The 14,724-nt window shown below is 39.0% G+C and overlaps 1 protein-coding gene across 1 annotated transcript in view; it reads right to left on the bottom strand.

Annotated features, from left to right (window-relative positions):
- The window catches only part of LOC124550841, a 382,565-nt gene that overhangs the window by 242,607 nt on the left and 125,234 nt on the right, over nucleotides 1-14,724 (bottom strand). The window contains exons 8-9 of the mRNA XM_047125569.1: nucleotides 6,798-6,939; nucleotides 4,871-5,132 (exon numbers count right to left, since the gene is read on the bottom strand). Coding sequence (XP_046981525.1) covers nucleotides 4,871-5,132; nucleotides 6,798-6,939 — 404 coding nt within the window. The remainder of the gene's footprint in view (nucleotides 1-4,870; nucleotides 5,133-6,797; nucleotides 6,940-14,724) is intronic.

The following is a 14,724-nucleotide window of genomic DNA, read 5'->3' as shown; positions in this document are numbered from 1 at the left end:
GCAGGACAACAGATTCATGATAAATTCAAGTTAAGTAATGGCCCAAAGCTGCAGAGGTCTCTCTGTAAAACTGAATTGGAATTCCATCCAGATCTAGTAACTTTTATGTTATCAAATCTTTCAGTTACTTCTCTACACTAGAGATGCCTAGTACTATGTCCTCAACATCTGTAAACTTTGACCTTCCTTCCGCTGCCTTCTATTGACTCATCAGATTGGTCAATGAATTATTGGATAGAAGCCTTCGAACTGCATAGCAACTTTACATAGGACCAGAATGTTCTGGGTTCTAGGCAAGATCTCTTGCTAGGGTACAATAGTAGTCATTATTGTGTGCTTGGCAGATCAGTCTTTTTATAGACACATGAATTTCTACTAACTTTTCCCCGTCATCATTTGCGTGTTCTTTTACAAACAGAGAGTGCAATGGTCTCTGCTTCCTCAGCAATCAAAATGTTTCATATCTTGTATTAAGGACACTCAAACAGAATATGGTTGTTATGTAAAAGAGCAATAAGTAGGCCATAGAGAACCATGTTATTGTGCATCCATTAAATTTTGGGACTGCAGCTATGTAAACTCTATTTCTTCTTCTTCTAATATTTCAGCCGTACAAATTCCAGCAATCTTCTGAGTGAACCAACAGACTGAAGCTATATTACACATTCTACCATTCTACACAACTGATAAAAAGGTGCCAGTGACATTGACTGGTGGCAAAGAGTATGCATCTGTGGCATACAATATTCTGAATACCGAGAAGAAGGGGTGTAGGTTAGATGTCTTCGAGGAATTGGAGATTTTCAAACATCTGTCTTGTCATGATGGCTTATTCTCAACGAACAGCTGCAGCTGTGAAATAAAAACTTTTTCGACTGTGTAAAGCCATTGCTTGATCTTTGATTCAGATTTCCTCATGCAGATTACCGAAATGTTGTTTTCCTGTCACATCTTTGCTGTTTTCTTGTATGTCATAACTAACGTTTCTTACATTACAAAATGTACCTTTATTTAAAGCATATAAATATGTAACTTCATCCTATTATTATCAGTGTTACGTTATGCCTGAATCAGCTGCATCACAATTTCATGTGTCTAATTTTGAATGTACAGTAGCCTAGTTGTTTCTGCGGCTACTAGATGGCGCTCATAGCAACACCACGTTTACTTGCCCACACTTTCTAAAGTGGGACCTCAGTCTTGTTGCAACCCTTTTTCACAGTACGAGCAGCCCTTAGCGGCTCACCATCTCACAACTATTCCTGACGTCGCCTCTCCAGCTTAGATCTTTTTTAATATGTGACTTGTAAGTACTGCATCTTTTCCAGTCAGTACAAACTTTAATTTTATTAATGTATTATATACCTAATATGTTTTAGAACAGTTAGTCTAATTCTAAAGATGACGCTCATAGTAGCATCGAAACCTGGTCAATTTTGACTTAATATTTCTGACCGAGGGCTTATTTGTTCTAATATACTAATGTAAACAGTTGTGAAGTAGTTTGTTGTTACAAAGCATTGCATAGTCTTCATCCTAAGGCCTTTGGCACATTTTGCTGTTGGTGGACATTTGCGTGTGCATGGTATTGTGGTGTTGTAAATGGTGCAATTCCTTTGCAGCTCAAGTTTTATTTTGGTATTTATCTCTCGTTTATTTTTTATTGCTGCAGTATTATTCTGCAGTAGTGGGCTATAGTAATATTCTTTGTTAGAATATCTGTTGTTACCAATCAACATCACAAAAATTTAACTGAAATCTAAAATAATGAAACAGTCCCAGAAATCCGAAAAATTCCCAGGTTTTTCCCAGTTTTCTCCTGGATGAAAAAATTGTTGGGTTTTTCTCGGTTGTCCCAGGGGGTATACACCCTCATATGGCCAAAACATTACAACAAATAAAGTTTGTATGGTTGCACACCCAGAATTTAATGGTTGATGTCATGACATGTTTGTGCACCATGACAATATATTCTTTATATCTTTTCAAATTAATCACATGTTTTGAGTCACAACAAAATGAAGGAAGTAAATGCGGTGATGTACACAAGTACATCAGCACAAAATACAACTACTTTGAACAAATAAGAAAATTAGTAATGACACATTGGAGTTCATTTTTCATCTACATCTACATGATTACTCTGCAATTCACATTTAAGTGCCTGGCAGAGGGTTCATCGAACTACAATCATACTATTTCTCTACAGTTCCCCTCCCGAACAGCACGCGGGAAAAACGAACACCTAAACCTTTCTGTTCGAACTCTGATTTCTCTTATTTTATTTTGATGATCATTCCTACCTATGTAGGTTGGGCTCAACAAAATATTTTTGCATTCGGAAGAGAAAGTTGGTGACTGAAATTTCGTAAATAGATCTCGCCGCGATGGAAAACGTCTTTGCTTTAATGACTTTCATCCCAACTTGCGTATCATATCTGCCACACTCTCTCCCCTATTACGTGATAATACAAAACGAGCTGCTCTTTTTTTGCACCCTTTTGATGTCCTCTGTCAACCCCACCTAGTAAGGATCCCACACTGCACAGCAATATTCTAACAGAGGACAAACGAGTGTGGTGTAAGCTGTCTCTTTAGTGAACTTGTTGCATCTTCTAAGTTTCCTGCCAATGAAACGCAACCTTTGGCTCGCCTTCCCCCCAATATTATCTAAGTGGTCTTTCCAACTGAAGTTGTTCGTAATTTTAACACCCAGGTACTTAGTTGAATTGACAGCCTTGAGAATTGTACTACTTATAGAGTAATCAAATTCCAACAGATTTCTTTTGGAACTCATGTGGATCACCTCACACTTTTCGTTATTTAGCATCAATTGCCACCTGCCACACCATACAGCAATCTTTTCTAAATCGCTTTGCAACTGATATTGGTCTTCGGATGACCTTACTAGATGGTAAATTACAGCATCATCTGCGAACAACCTAAGAGAACTGCTCAGATTGTCACCCAGGTCATTTATATAGATCAGGAACAGCAGAGGTCTCAGGACGCTTCTCTGGGGAACACCTGATATCACTTCAGTTTTATTCGATGATTTGCCATCTATTACTACGAACTGCGACCTTCCTGACAGGAAATCACGAATCCAGTCACACAACTGAGACGATACCCCGTAGGCCCGCAGCTTGATTAGAAGTCGCTTGTGAGGAACGGTGTCAAAAGCTTTCCGGAAATCTAGAAATACGGAATCAACTTGAGATCCCCTGTCGATAGCGGCCATTACTGCATTGCACAAGAACAATGTTTTCTGAAACCATGCTGATTACGTATCAATAGATCGTTCCCTTCAAGGTGATTAATAATATTTGAATACAGTATATGCTCCAAAACCCTAATGCAAACTGACGTCAATGATATAGGTCTGTAGTTCGATGGATTACTCCTACTACCCTTCTTAAACACTGGTGCAACCTGCGCAATTTTCCAATCTGTAGGTACAGATCTATCGGTGAGCGAGTGGTTGTATATGATTGCTAAGTAGGGAGCTATTGTATCAGCAAATCTGAAAGGAACCTAATTGGTATACAATCTGGACCTGAAGACTTGCCCGTATCAAGCGATTTGAGACGCTTCACAACCCCTAAGGTATCTACTCCTAAGAAACTCATGCTAGCAGCTGTTCATGTTTCAAATTCTGGAATATTCCATTTGTCTTCCCTGGTGAAGGAATTTCGGAAAACTGTTTTCAATAACTCTGCTTTAGCGGCACAGTCGTCGGTAACAGTACCATCGGCACTGCGCAGTGAAGTTATTGACTGCGTCTTGCCACTTGTGTACTTTGCATATGACCAGAATTTCTTCGTATTTTCTCCCAAATTTCGAGACAATGTTTCGTTGTGGAACATATTAAAGGCATCTCGCATTGAAGTCCGTGCCAAATTTCGCGCGTCTGTAAATTTTAGCCAATCTTCACTGGTTTGATGCAGTTTAACAAACTGTCAAACTGAGAAAGGGTGTGCAACAGGGATGATTTAAACCCATTTACCTTCTTTAAATTTTTTATTACATATGCATACAACCATGATTATATGCTTTCAAATAATTTTAAGCGGAAAGTCTAATACATTATATAATATAGCTTGTGTTGTGTATCATTTTAAGCAGCAGCATAGTTACTATAATGTAATAAAAATATAATTTAAGGAGTGAATGTAACTGAACAGTGGAGGCACTGTAGGGTTACCCTACACTCTCCCAGCTGACCACACAGTGCTGACAATGCAGCTATGCTGTCCAAATGGTGTGAGGGGTCACACCAGGTGGAGCGGGCGAAGAGAGGCCGGAGGCAGGGGGCAAGTGGGATGGTTGAAGGAGGGTTGGGTTGTTTTGGGGAAGGAGACCAGACAGCGAGGCCATCGGTCTCATCGGATTAGGGAAGGACAGGGAAGGAAGTCGGCCATGCCCTTTGAAAGGAACCATCCCGGCATTTGCCTGGAGTGATTTAGGGAAATCACGGAAAACCTAAATCAGGATGGCCGGACGCAGGATTGAACCGTTGTCCTCCCGAATGCGAGTCCAGTGTCTAACCGCTGCGCCACCTCGCTCGGTGGTCAAAGGAGGCAGGTGACGGCTAGAGGGAGTGAGGCAGGGGCACAGGACAGGAGTATGGCAGGAGCACCTGCACGGACGTGCAGGAGTGTGCTGGGAGGCGGAGGTGCAACAGAGGAAGGGGAGACGTGTGGGGGAGGGCACAGGTGTGGGTGCAGCTGCACGGATGAGGGGGGTCCTGGCCCCAGGCTAGGCTACCAAAGTGCAATTTCACTTTTGTGACAATGTAGTTGAGGATTTATTGCCATATGTTAACTTATAAACAAACAGGTACAAAGTCCAGAGATGGAGAAAGCCACACCTGCTCGTATTGCAGCTACCAAGAGTTCTGCATTGTCCCTCGGAGAATGTGCGGGAGCTGCCCAGACCTGTGCTGCCAGTTTTGCAAAGTCATTTATTTTATTCTTCACTAGTGATGAGTGGTTCTGCACACGCAGATCTTTGTACACTGTTAAAAATTTTATCACTGTCCGCACAGCCATTCTGGTTAAAGATGACGGGTATATGCATATCTGCTCCAAGAATGTCAATGCTAATGCAATCACATCTTCACTCAAGGATGGCTGAAACAGGAAAAAAGTACGTTGGAAATGCTACATGTTGAAATGTAATACCCAAGCCTAGTTATAATGCAATATATGACACAAATAATTAGAGTAGCATCTGATACACGCATTTCGATTTATAGTTTGTCTTTTTTGGATTTAGTCATTGTTGTATGGTGTTGAGTAGATAAAGGACACATGACTGCTTTTTAAAGGATTTTGCTTCATTTTATAGTTAGATTTTGTAATTTGTGAAATTAATAACACCTAATTAAATTATACAAGTTTGGCCACTCTGTTGTTTACATAATATAAATTCTAAAACTGAACATAAATTGTGACTTTTATATAAAATCAAAATTCATTGTAAATTTCATGGATTATTAAATCATTTTATGCATGTTGATGATTACTGAAGCCCGATATTAACAGAATAATTGATGACATTTCAGAAAATGAGAACCAATATACCATATTTGAATTTTAAGCAGTCTTTTTGAAGACTGTAATAAAAAATATGAATTTTCAAGGAAATATGATGAATCAGGCAACGTGCAGAGAAAATATTAATGTAAAATTATTGTAAAAATAAAAAGTTTAATTTTAAATAAACTAAACAGCAATGTTATGTTTCGAGCTGATTGTAATACTTTTATAAATATGAATGTGCCAGAGGCTGTGTGACTTTTTTTGTGACATTGGACTGAAATGGTGATGACTGACTAGAATCCAGGACCATTACATACTGCCACCAAAGTGTAGAATTTCAGTTTTATCTCTGGCATTGCTGCTTCCAACACTGAATGTGGTAATGTTATACAGCACTTCTCTTATGAAAACAATCACAATGCTTTGTTAATTGTATCTAGAATTATGAATGCTGAATATACTTTAATGAGAAAACATACAGGATCACATATTTTCACAATAAAATATACTTTGCCAACAGAACAGCCATATTTTTCAAGGGGCAGTCCTAGTAGTGGTGATGTTCATGTACTTCATGTCAAATGGAAGCAAGAAAAGAGCAAAACTAAGAAAATATTTACCAGTTCTGTGTCTAATAAAATACAGGCAAATAATAATACAAAACATGAGAGTTAAATAAATGGAAAGGCACTATGTGACAATAAAAAGCCATAGCTGCTCACCAGAAACAAAGACTATTTACACCAAGGGTGCATTTGACAAGCATGCCAAAAATATCTTTCAGTCTAAAATTTCTGGAAATAAAGAACAGTTTCTTCCTGAGAGAAAGAAAAGATTCAAATACAACAACAGAAGAGAGTAGATGAAAGCACTAAAAACCACTGATTACAAAAAAGTCAATGGGGAAACTGAAGCAATAATGAGATACAGCAACCATTTCTGTCATTTTATCTTTTATTTCATTCAGGAACCTGTGATTTATTTCCTGATTTTTATTGACCTATTGGTTCCCTCAGTATCATTGTTGAGACTATAAAAATAGAATCTAACTGTTATATCCCCCGTTATTTCACCTTCTTGTGTCTCCCACGAAGTGACTATCCTGCTCCTATTTTAGCTATACTCTCACTCATTGTCTTCTTTCTCTAGCTTCAGTCTGCCGCCCCCCCCCCCCCCCCCCCCCAACAATTGAACAATTTTATAGTTACAAGAGGTTGAGATTTTATTTGTTATTCTGAGTATATTTGTACTTACAACAAGGCCACTCTGCACAACTCCATGACACAACATCAGCCTAAAATTGTCTATGTCATTTACACTGATTGCAGCATTATCAGAACCCTTAATAAGCTCATCTGTGGGTATGGTTCTGCCATCCCATGTTGGCAGCAGACATCTGAAAGAGAGATTTGAGTAACTAAACACCATTACTTCATTTACAATATTTTAAATGTGTATGACATATACCAATACACAACTAATTTAGAGACATCTGTCATAATAATAATAATAATAATAATAATATTTATTTGTCCATGTTAACTTTACAGTCTTGGACATCGTTATTTTTTGTACAATTATATCAATATCATGTCATTCCAAGAATGAATATTTACATCAAGTAGCACATTGTATATCATTCCCTGCAATAATGTTATAAACACATGAGCACATTATATATCACTCCATACATATAATGATTATATACATAAAATTAGCCAATTATAACAATACCTCCACTGATATACTGCAGTATGTAAAAGAATAAACTAGTAGTACTACGGCTCAGAATTCTTTTAATGAGTATAAACATCTTTCTATTAACATATTTTTCAATTTGTCCTTGAAAAGATTGCCTTGGAGTTGCTTTATATTTTTTGGCAACTTATTATAGAATTGTCTCCCAGTTAAATATGGACTGTGGGCTGTAGCTTTCTTGTTAGTCTGTATCCTATGATATTCGCTTTTGGCTCGAGTATTGTAATTATGGGTGTCACTGTTCTTTACACTATTTTCCTCGTTCTCTTTTACAAACATTATGGTCTTAAATACATACAATGAGTACACAGTCAGTAATTTATAATTTTTGAAATAGCCCCTACAGGACTGGCGTTTGCTTGTATCAGCAATTATCCTAACTGCTCTCTTTTGAAGCCTGAAAATGCGATCCATATAGACAGTGGGTGCCCCACCCCAGACCTCGATCCCATATTGCAGGTGTGAGTGTATTAACCCATAATACACTTGTTTAAGGACAAGGGGAGCTATTATATTTGCAAGGCATTTTAGTGAGTAAATATTACTAGAAACCTTTTTACAGGTGGAGCCGATATGCTCTTTCCAAGTGAGATGTTCATCAATCAATATGTTTAAAAACTTATGTTTGTCAGATGTTTCAACTGTAGAAAGTGATTGAGTATGAGTATTATCAAAATGTAGCAAGAACTTTATTACTACAGTATTGTCCTTATTCAGTGTAAGCTTATTCACTGTTAGATATTCTGTGATCATTTCAATGTTCTCTTTGTTGCTTTGGAATGCTGCCCGCTTTGTACAGCCCCAGCTAATAAAAGATGTATCATCAGCATAGTTCACCAGTTTGGGGTTTTGTGGCTGTGTTATATCATTAATATATACTATAAACAAGAATGGTCCAAGTATACTTCCTTGGGGAACTCCACAATTGAGTGTTCTGTATGCTGACTTTATGTTTGGATGTTACTTTCACTCTTATAATTTAGTTTTGTGCAAATAGTCCCCCTCTTCTTTGGAGGATAAAATAATTTTGTGTGGCACAGAGGGTGAGAAAGAGAAAATATTTCAGTGTGTTTTGTGATCTTGATCATAAGTATGTAGTAAAGTTTCCGGTGCAGAAGGGTTCTTCTCCAACTTATAATGAAAGAGTACATTGTATCACATTCATTTTAATGAAGAACAATACACCATTTTAGTATACAGTATGATCCCTCTAGTCAGTTCTCCATTACGTAACACTACCTGAAAATTTAATCTAATCGACACATGAGTAGCTACAAAGTATTTTTAGACTTTGCTTGCATTGTATATTTATTCATTTATAAAATATGATTTAATAGAGGGAAACATTCCACGTGGGAAAAATATATCTAAAAACAAAGATGATGTGACTTACCAAACGAAAGCGCTGGCACGTCGATAGACACACAAACAAACACAAACATACACAAAAAAATTCAAGCTTTCGCAACCAACGGTTGCTTCGTCAGGAAAGAGGGAAGGAGAGGGAAAGACGAAAGGATGTGGGTTTTAAGGGAGAGGGTAAGGAGTCATTCCAATCCCGGGAGCGGAAAGACTTAACTTAGGGGGAAAAAAGGACGAGTATACACTCGCACACACACACATATCCATCCACACATATACAGACACAAGCAGACTCTTTGTCTTTAAATATGTCTGCTTGTGTCTGTATATGTGTGGATGGATATGTGTGTGTGTGTGCGAGTGTATACCCGTCCTTTTTTCCCCCTAAGGTAAGTCTTTCCGCTCCCAGGATTGGAATGACTCCTTACCCTCTCCCTTAAAACCCACATCCTTTCGTCTTTCCCTCTCCTTCCCTCTTTCCTGACGAAGCAACCGTTGGTTGCGAAAGCTTGAATTTTGTGTGTATGTTTGTGTTTTTTTGTGTGTCTATCGACGTGCCAGCACTTTCGTTTGGTAAGTCACATCATCTTTGTTTTTAGATATAAAATATGATTTGTTTCATTTACTTTTCGCAAACATAAAATACATGTTTGATCATTTTCTTCCTACATACTTAATGAGTAGAATAGCATTTCCTGTATTAACTGACAGTTCACTCTGTCACAGTAATAATTGTCAATTTTCGAAGTGAAATTTAATTATTATGTTTACATGTGAAAGATCCTGTCATTCTGTTACATTCTTGAAGTTCTACTCGGATTTTATAAAATAAAATCTAAAGTATATCACATACACATTCATTTTCAATAATTATTGAAAGATTTGCAAAATAATTACTATCAGTAACTGGACATAACTAAAATTCTATTATTCTCAAAAACTGTTCATGAAAATGTTGGTGCTGTATCACTAAGGTCAAATTAAAGTCTTTTACAATTAATGGCATGTACCTGAAAATGATCTCCATGTAAAAATTTAAATCATAGTATAAACAGATTCTACTTATGAAGTGGCTGATGTTGGACAGAAATTGGGTCGGTTGGTTGACTGGTTTGGGGAAGCAGACCAAACAGTGAGGTCATCTGACCCATCGGATCAGGGAAGGATGGGGATGGAAGTCCGACACGCCCTTTCAAAAGAGCCATCCCAACATTTGCCTGAGGCAATTTAGGGAAATCACGGAAAAACTAAATCAGCATGGCTGGATGCAGGTTTGAACCATTGCCCTCCCGAATGCGAGTCCAATGTGCCAACAACTGCGCCACCTCACTCAGTAAGATTTTGAGAGTAGAGTCTGGTCATCTAGTGCAATGTGCAGCATGCTAGCTGGTGACACAGGAAGGTAAGCCAGATCCAGGTTGAATCCGTGTAGTGGATTAACAACGGTGAGCTGGTACACTGATCAACTTGAATGTGAGTTACAGGCAGTCTCCCATGCTTATTTAAGCAAATTCTGGGCTGGTCGCCAAATTCCACCTCAGAGAAAATAGTACACAAACAGTTAAAATATGATGGTACTCAGAAAAAAGTCTACATGATTCATAGAGTGTTGGGGGACATGACTTCCCTTCCTCAGGTTACCTTGATAACTGTGACATCAGGAAAGGCATCTCGTCAAAGAGGTAAATAACAAAATATAACATTAGCCAAATCTTGAAAAGCAGACTCCATATTAGATGCGACAAATGTTAGGTAAAATAAAGATTATTTGGAAAGGAATTATTAACTTGAGAGTGACATTGCTGTTCCTTTGCCTTCAGTAATTCTTTGTGGTGGCAGGTCCAGGTTGGACTCCTTAAAGTATGGTTTTCATTAAAAATGTGGTCTGTCAACTACACTGAAATGATGATAAAAACATTAAAGGATTAAAAGCTGTAAAAGAACAAATCAAATGATCAATGACATGAGTACATGGATAGAATTGGAATCCTAGACTCCTTTTGCACACAGGAATCATTCACTAGACTTCTGTGCCCAGAATGAAAATGGCAGCTGATAGAAACATGATGGCAGATACTTAGAAGTAAAATTCACTTATCACAATGTGTATTTGAAAATAACTGCTAACTATTTGTGGTGTGTGTACTGTAAGACCTTCGGTACACACACCATCAGATTATTTGACTGATTGCTCTAACGAAGTAGATGAGTGTCGGCAATATGTCTCGTGGTCTTATCGTGGCGTGTTTATCTTCTGCCGTTAGGTCAAACGATAGAAATGCCACTTGCACGCTTAGAGTAGCAGATTGACGGTGACCCACTTTAAACAGAACTTGATTAATTTTAACACACATTTATTAAAATAATAAAAAATATAGACATTACGTAACTTGATTCTGGATGCTGTTTACAATTGACAATCTGAAATTCCTTTGGTCTTGGTACGTTAATCTTATTCTCACATATCTCTGATACTTGACAAAGTGTCTATTCATTTATCTTCATGGCTATGTACAGGAATATGGTAATCTTATTAGGCGCAGACTGAAGCTTGACTATAGACTGGTACAGACAAATGCAGACTGATGCAGACTGACAAATCGGAGGTCTGTACACTCATTATAATGCCTTGAGCGTTCAGGTATCACTGCGTGAGTGTGATCCACGAGGAGAAAAGGTTCTACATTATTAGCAGTCTCATTGGCTGCGTTACATATTAATACGCGGATCGGCGGAAGCAGAATTTGGTCCGTCTCTAAGACAGCGCCATCTCACAGTGCGGAGACGGACGAGCACTGCGCCTGCGCTGTTGTGCTTAGCGGGGCGCGCTCCAGTGGGAAAGTTGCATATGTGCTGACTACGCGGAACTATGTACACAACACTATTCCTTTGATTTCATCTGAATGTGTGACAGATTGTACTGCAAATGATGTCACAGCAGATATTTGTAACATTTGCATAATAACTTATCCCATCATTCTTTGCAAACCCTCTTTTTAACTACATTGATGGAACATAGCACCAAAAAATAATTAATGTAGTCTTCTCTCAGTTTCAGTAATCAGATTATTTAAGAAGGGCAGGTGATTGGCCCACCGCTTCCAATTGCCTTGGTGGGGCTGCCACCTTATTGCCCAGGCAGTGACGATGTGCCAGATGTTCAGCATGTGGGCTTGGCCTTTCCTCCACACCCCTATATCTGGTTTAACTGCCAGCACTGGTTAAGTGGGGATAAATGGGAAAGAAAAGAAAAAGGATGGGCTAGGGATAGGAAAAGGATAGGAGGCAGGTTCTTGATAGGTCGTTGAGGGACACACTTGGTCTGGCTCTCCCCCTTCGGCCTGTCCGGCATGGGTGACCCTGCCGGTAGCTACATTACTGCCAGCATAGCCCTCTGGATCCAGCGCACGCAAAGCTCCTCACCCGCACGGACAGTGCTATGTTAAGGCGATGTCCTCTGAGTCGAGTAATGAAATTTTGGGAATAAATTTGTCTAGGTAACATATTTAAATGACCAACATTGCAAGATCACAGGTTATTGTAAACATGATAAGAGATTGTACCACTGTAACTGTCAGAATGCTGAATGCAAGCATGCATACATGCATGCATTGTGTTGTGGAGGTGCTGGGTGTCAGTTTATGGAATGGAGTTCCATGCCTGTCACTCTCAGTCATTCAATTTATTTTATTTTATTTATTTATTTATTGTTCCGTGGGACCAAATTAAGGAGAAGTCTCCATGGTCATGGAACGAGTCAATACATGAAATTATAACACGATAGTAGAAACAGATAAAATGAAATACAAGAAACATATTCAGGCGACAATTCGTACGTTTAAATAAAGAAGATCAACAATGTAACACTGGAATTTGGTTAATTTTTCAGCTCTTCCAGGAGCTCCTCGACAGAATAGAAGGAATGAGCCTTGAGGAAACTCTTCAGTTTAGACTTAAAAGCATTTGGGCTACTGCTAAGATTTTTGAGTTCTTGTGGTAGCTTATTGAAAATGGATGCAGCAGAATAGCGCACTCCTTTCTGCACAAGAATCAAAGAAGTGCATTCCACTTGCAGATTTGATTTCTGCCTAGTATTAACTGAGCGAAAGCTGCTAACTCTTGGGAATAAGCTAATATTGCTAACAACAAACGACATTAAAGAAAATATAAACTGTGAGGGCAATGTCAGAATTCCCAGACTATTGAATAGGGGTCGACAAGAGGTTCTCAAACTTACACCACATATAGCTTGAACAGCCCGTTTTTGAGCCAAAAATACCCTTTTAGAATCAGGATTATTACCCCAAAAAATAATACCATATGACATAAGCGTATGAAAATATGCGAAGTAGACTACTTTTCGTGTTGAACTGTCACTTATTTCAGATACTGTTCTAATGGTAAATAAAGCAGCATTTAGTTTCTGAACAAGATCCTGAACACGGGCTTTCTACAACAGCTTACTATCTATCCGAACACCTAGGAACTTGAACTGTTCCGTCTCGCTTGTAATATGCCCATTCTGTCTGATCAAAATATCAGTTCTTGTTGAATTGTGAGTTAGAAACCATAAAAACTGAGTCTTACTGTGATGATTAATTCTGGCTGTCCCTCATGTGCTCAAATGTAGACAGACCTGGTGATTGAGCAGGCCAAGGCATCAAGTTGAAACTCTGTAGATCTGTTGGGTTATAACAGTGGTATGTGGGCAAGTGTTAGCCTGCTGGAAAACACCTCTTGGAATGTTCATGAATAGCAGAACAGCAAGTTGAATCACCAGACTGACATACAAATCTGCTGTCAGGATACATGGGATAGCCATGAGAGTGCTCCTGCTGTCATAGAAAACCACATCACAGACCATAACTCCAGGTGTAGGTGCAGTGTGTCTAGCAAGCAGACAGGCTGGCTGCAGGCCCTCAATTGGCCTCCTTCTACTCAACACTAATCAACAACTAATTCTTCCCGAGGGCACGCAGCTTTACTGTATGGTTAACTGATGATGGCGTCCTCTTGGGTAAAATATTCCGGAGGTGAAATAGTCCCCCATACAGATCTCCGGGCGGGGACTACTCAGGAGGACGTCGTTATCAGGAGAAAGAAAACTGGCATTCTATGGATCGGAGTGTGGAATGTCAGATCCCTTAATCGGGCAGGTAGGCTAGAAAATTTAAAAAGGGAAATGGATAGGTTAAAGTTAGATATAGTGGGAATTAGTGAAGTTTGGTGGCAGGAGGAACAAGACTTTTGGTCAGGAGAATACAGGGTTATAAATACAAAATCAAATAGGGGTAATGCAGGAGTAGGTTTAATAATGAATAAAAAAAAATAGGAGTGCAGGTAAGCTACTACAAACAGCATAGTGAATGCATTATTGTGGCCAAGATAGACACAAAGCCCACGTCTACTACAGTAGTACAAGTTTCCATGCAAAATAGCTCTGCAGATGACGAAGAAATTGAAGAAATGTATGATGAAATAAGAGAAATTATTCAGATAGTGAAGGGAGGTGAAAATTTAATAGTCATGGGTGACTGGAATTCGGTAGTAGCAAAAGGGAGAGAAGGAAATGTAGTAGGTGAATATGGTTCAAATGGCTCTGAGCACTATGGGACTCAACTGCTGTGGTCATAAGTCCCCTAGAACTTAGAACTACTTAAACCTAACTAACCTAAGGACAGCACACAACACCCAGCCATCACGAGGCAGAGAAAATCCCTGACCCCGCCGGGAATCGAACCCGGGCACCCGGGCGTGGGAAGCGAGAACGCTACCGCACGACCACGAGATGCGGGCAGGTGAATATGGATTGGGGGTAAGAAATGAAAGAGGAAGCCGCCTGGTAGAATTTTGCACAGAGCACAACTTAATCATAGCTAACACTTGGTTCAAGAATCATAAAAGAAAGTTGTATACATGGAAGAATCCTGGAGATACTGACAGGTTTTAGATAGATTATATAATGGTAAGACAGAAATTTAGGAAAAAGGTTTTAAATTGTGAGACACTTCCAGGGGCAGATGTGGACTCTGACCACAATCTATCGGTTATGAACTGTAGA

This window comes from Schistocerca americana, chromosome 9 (assembly GCF_021461395.2).
Source record: "Schistocerca americana isolate TAMUIC-IGC-003095 chromosome 9, iqSchAmer2.1, whole genome shotgun sequence".
NCBI classification, from domain to species: Eukaryota; Metazoa; Arthropoda; class Insecta; order Orthoptera; family Acrididae; genus Schistocerca; species Schistocerca americana.
Note: the sequence above shows the minus strand (reverse complement) of the source record. Positions and strands in the feature narration are given on the sequence as shown.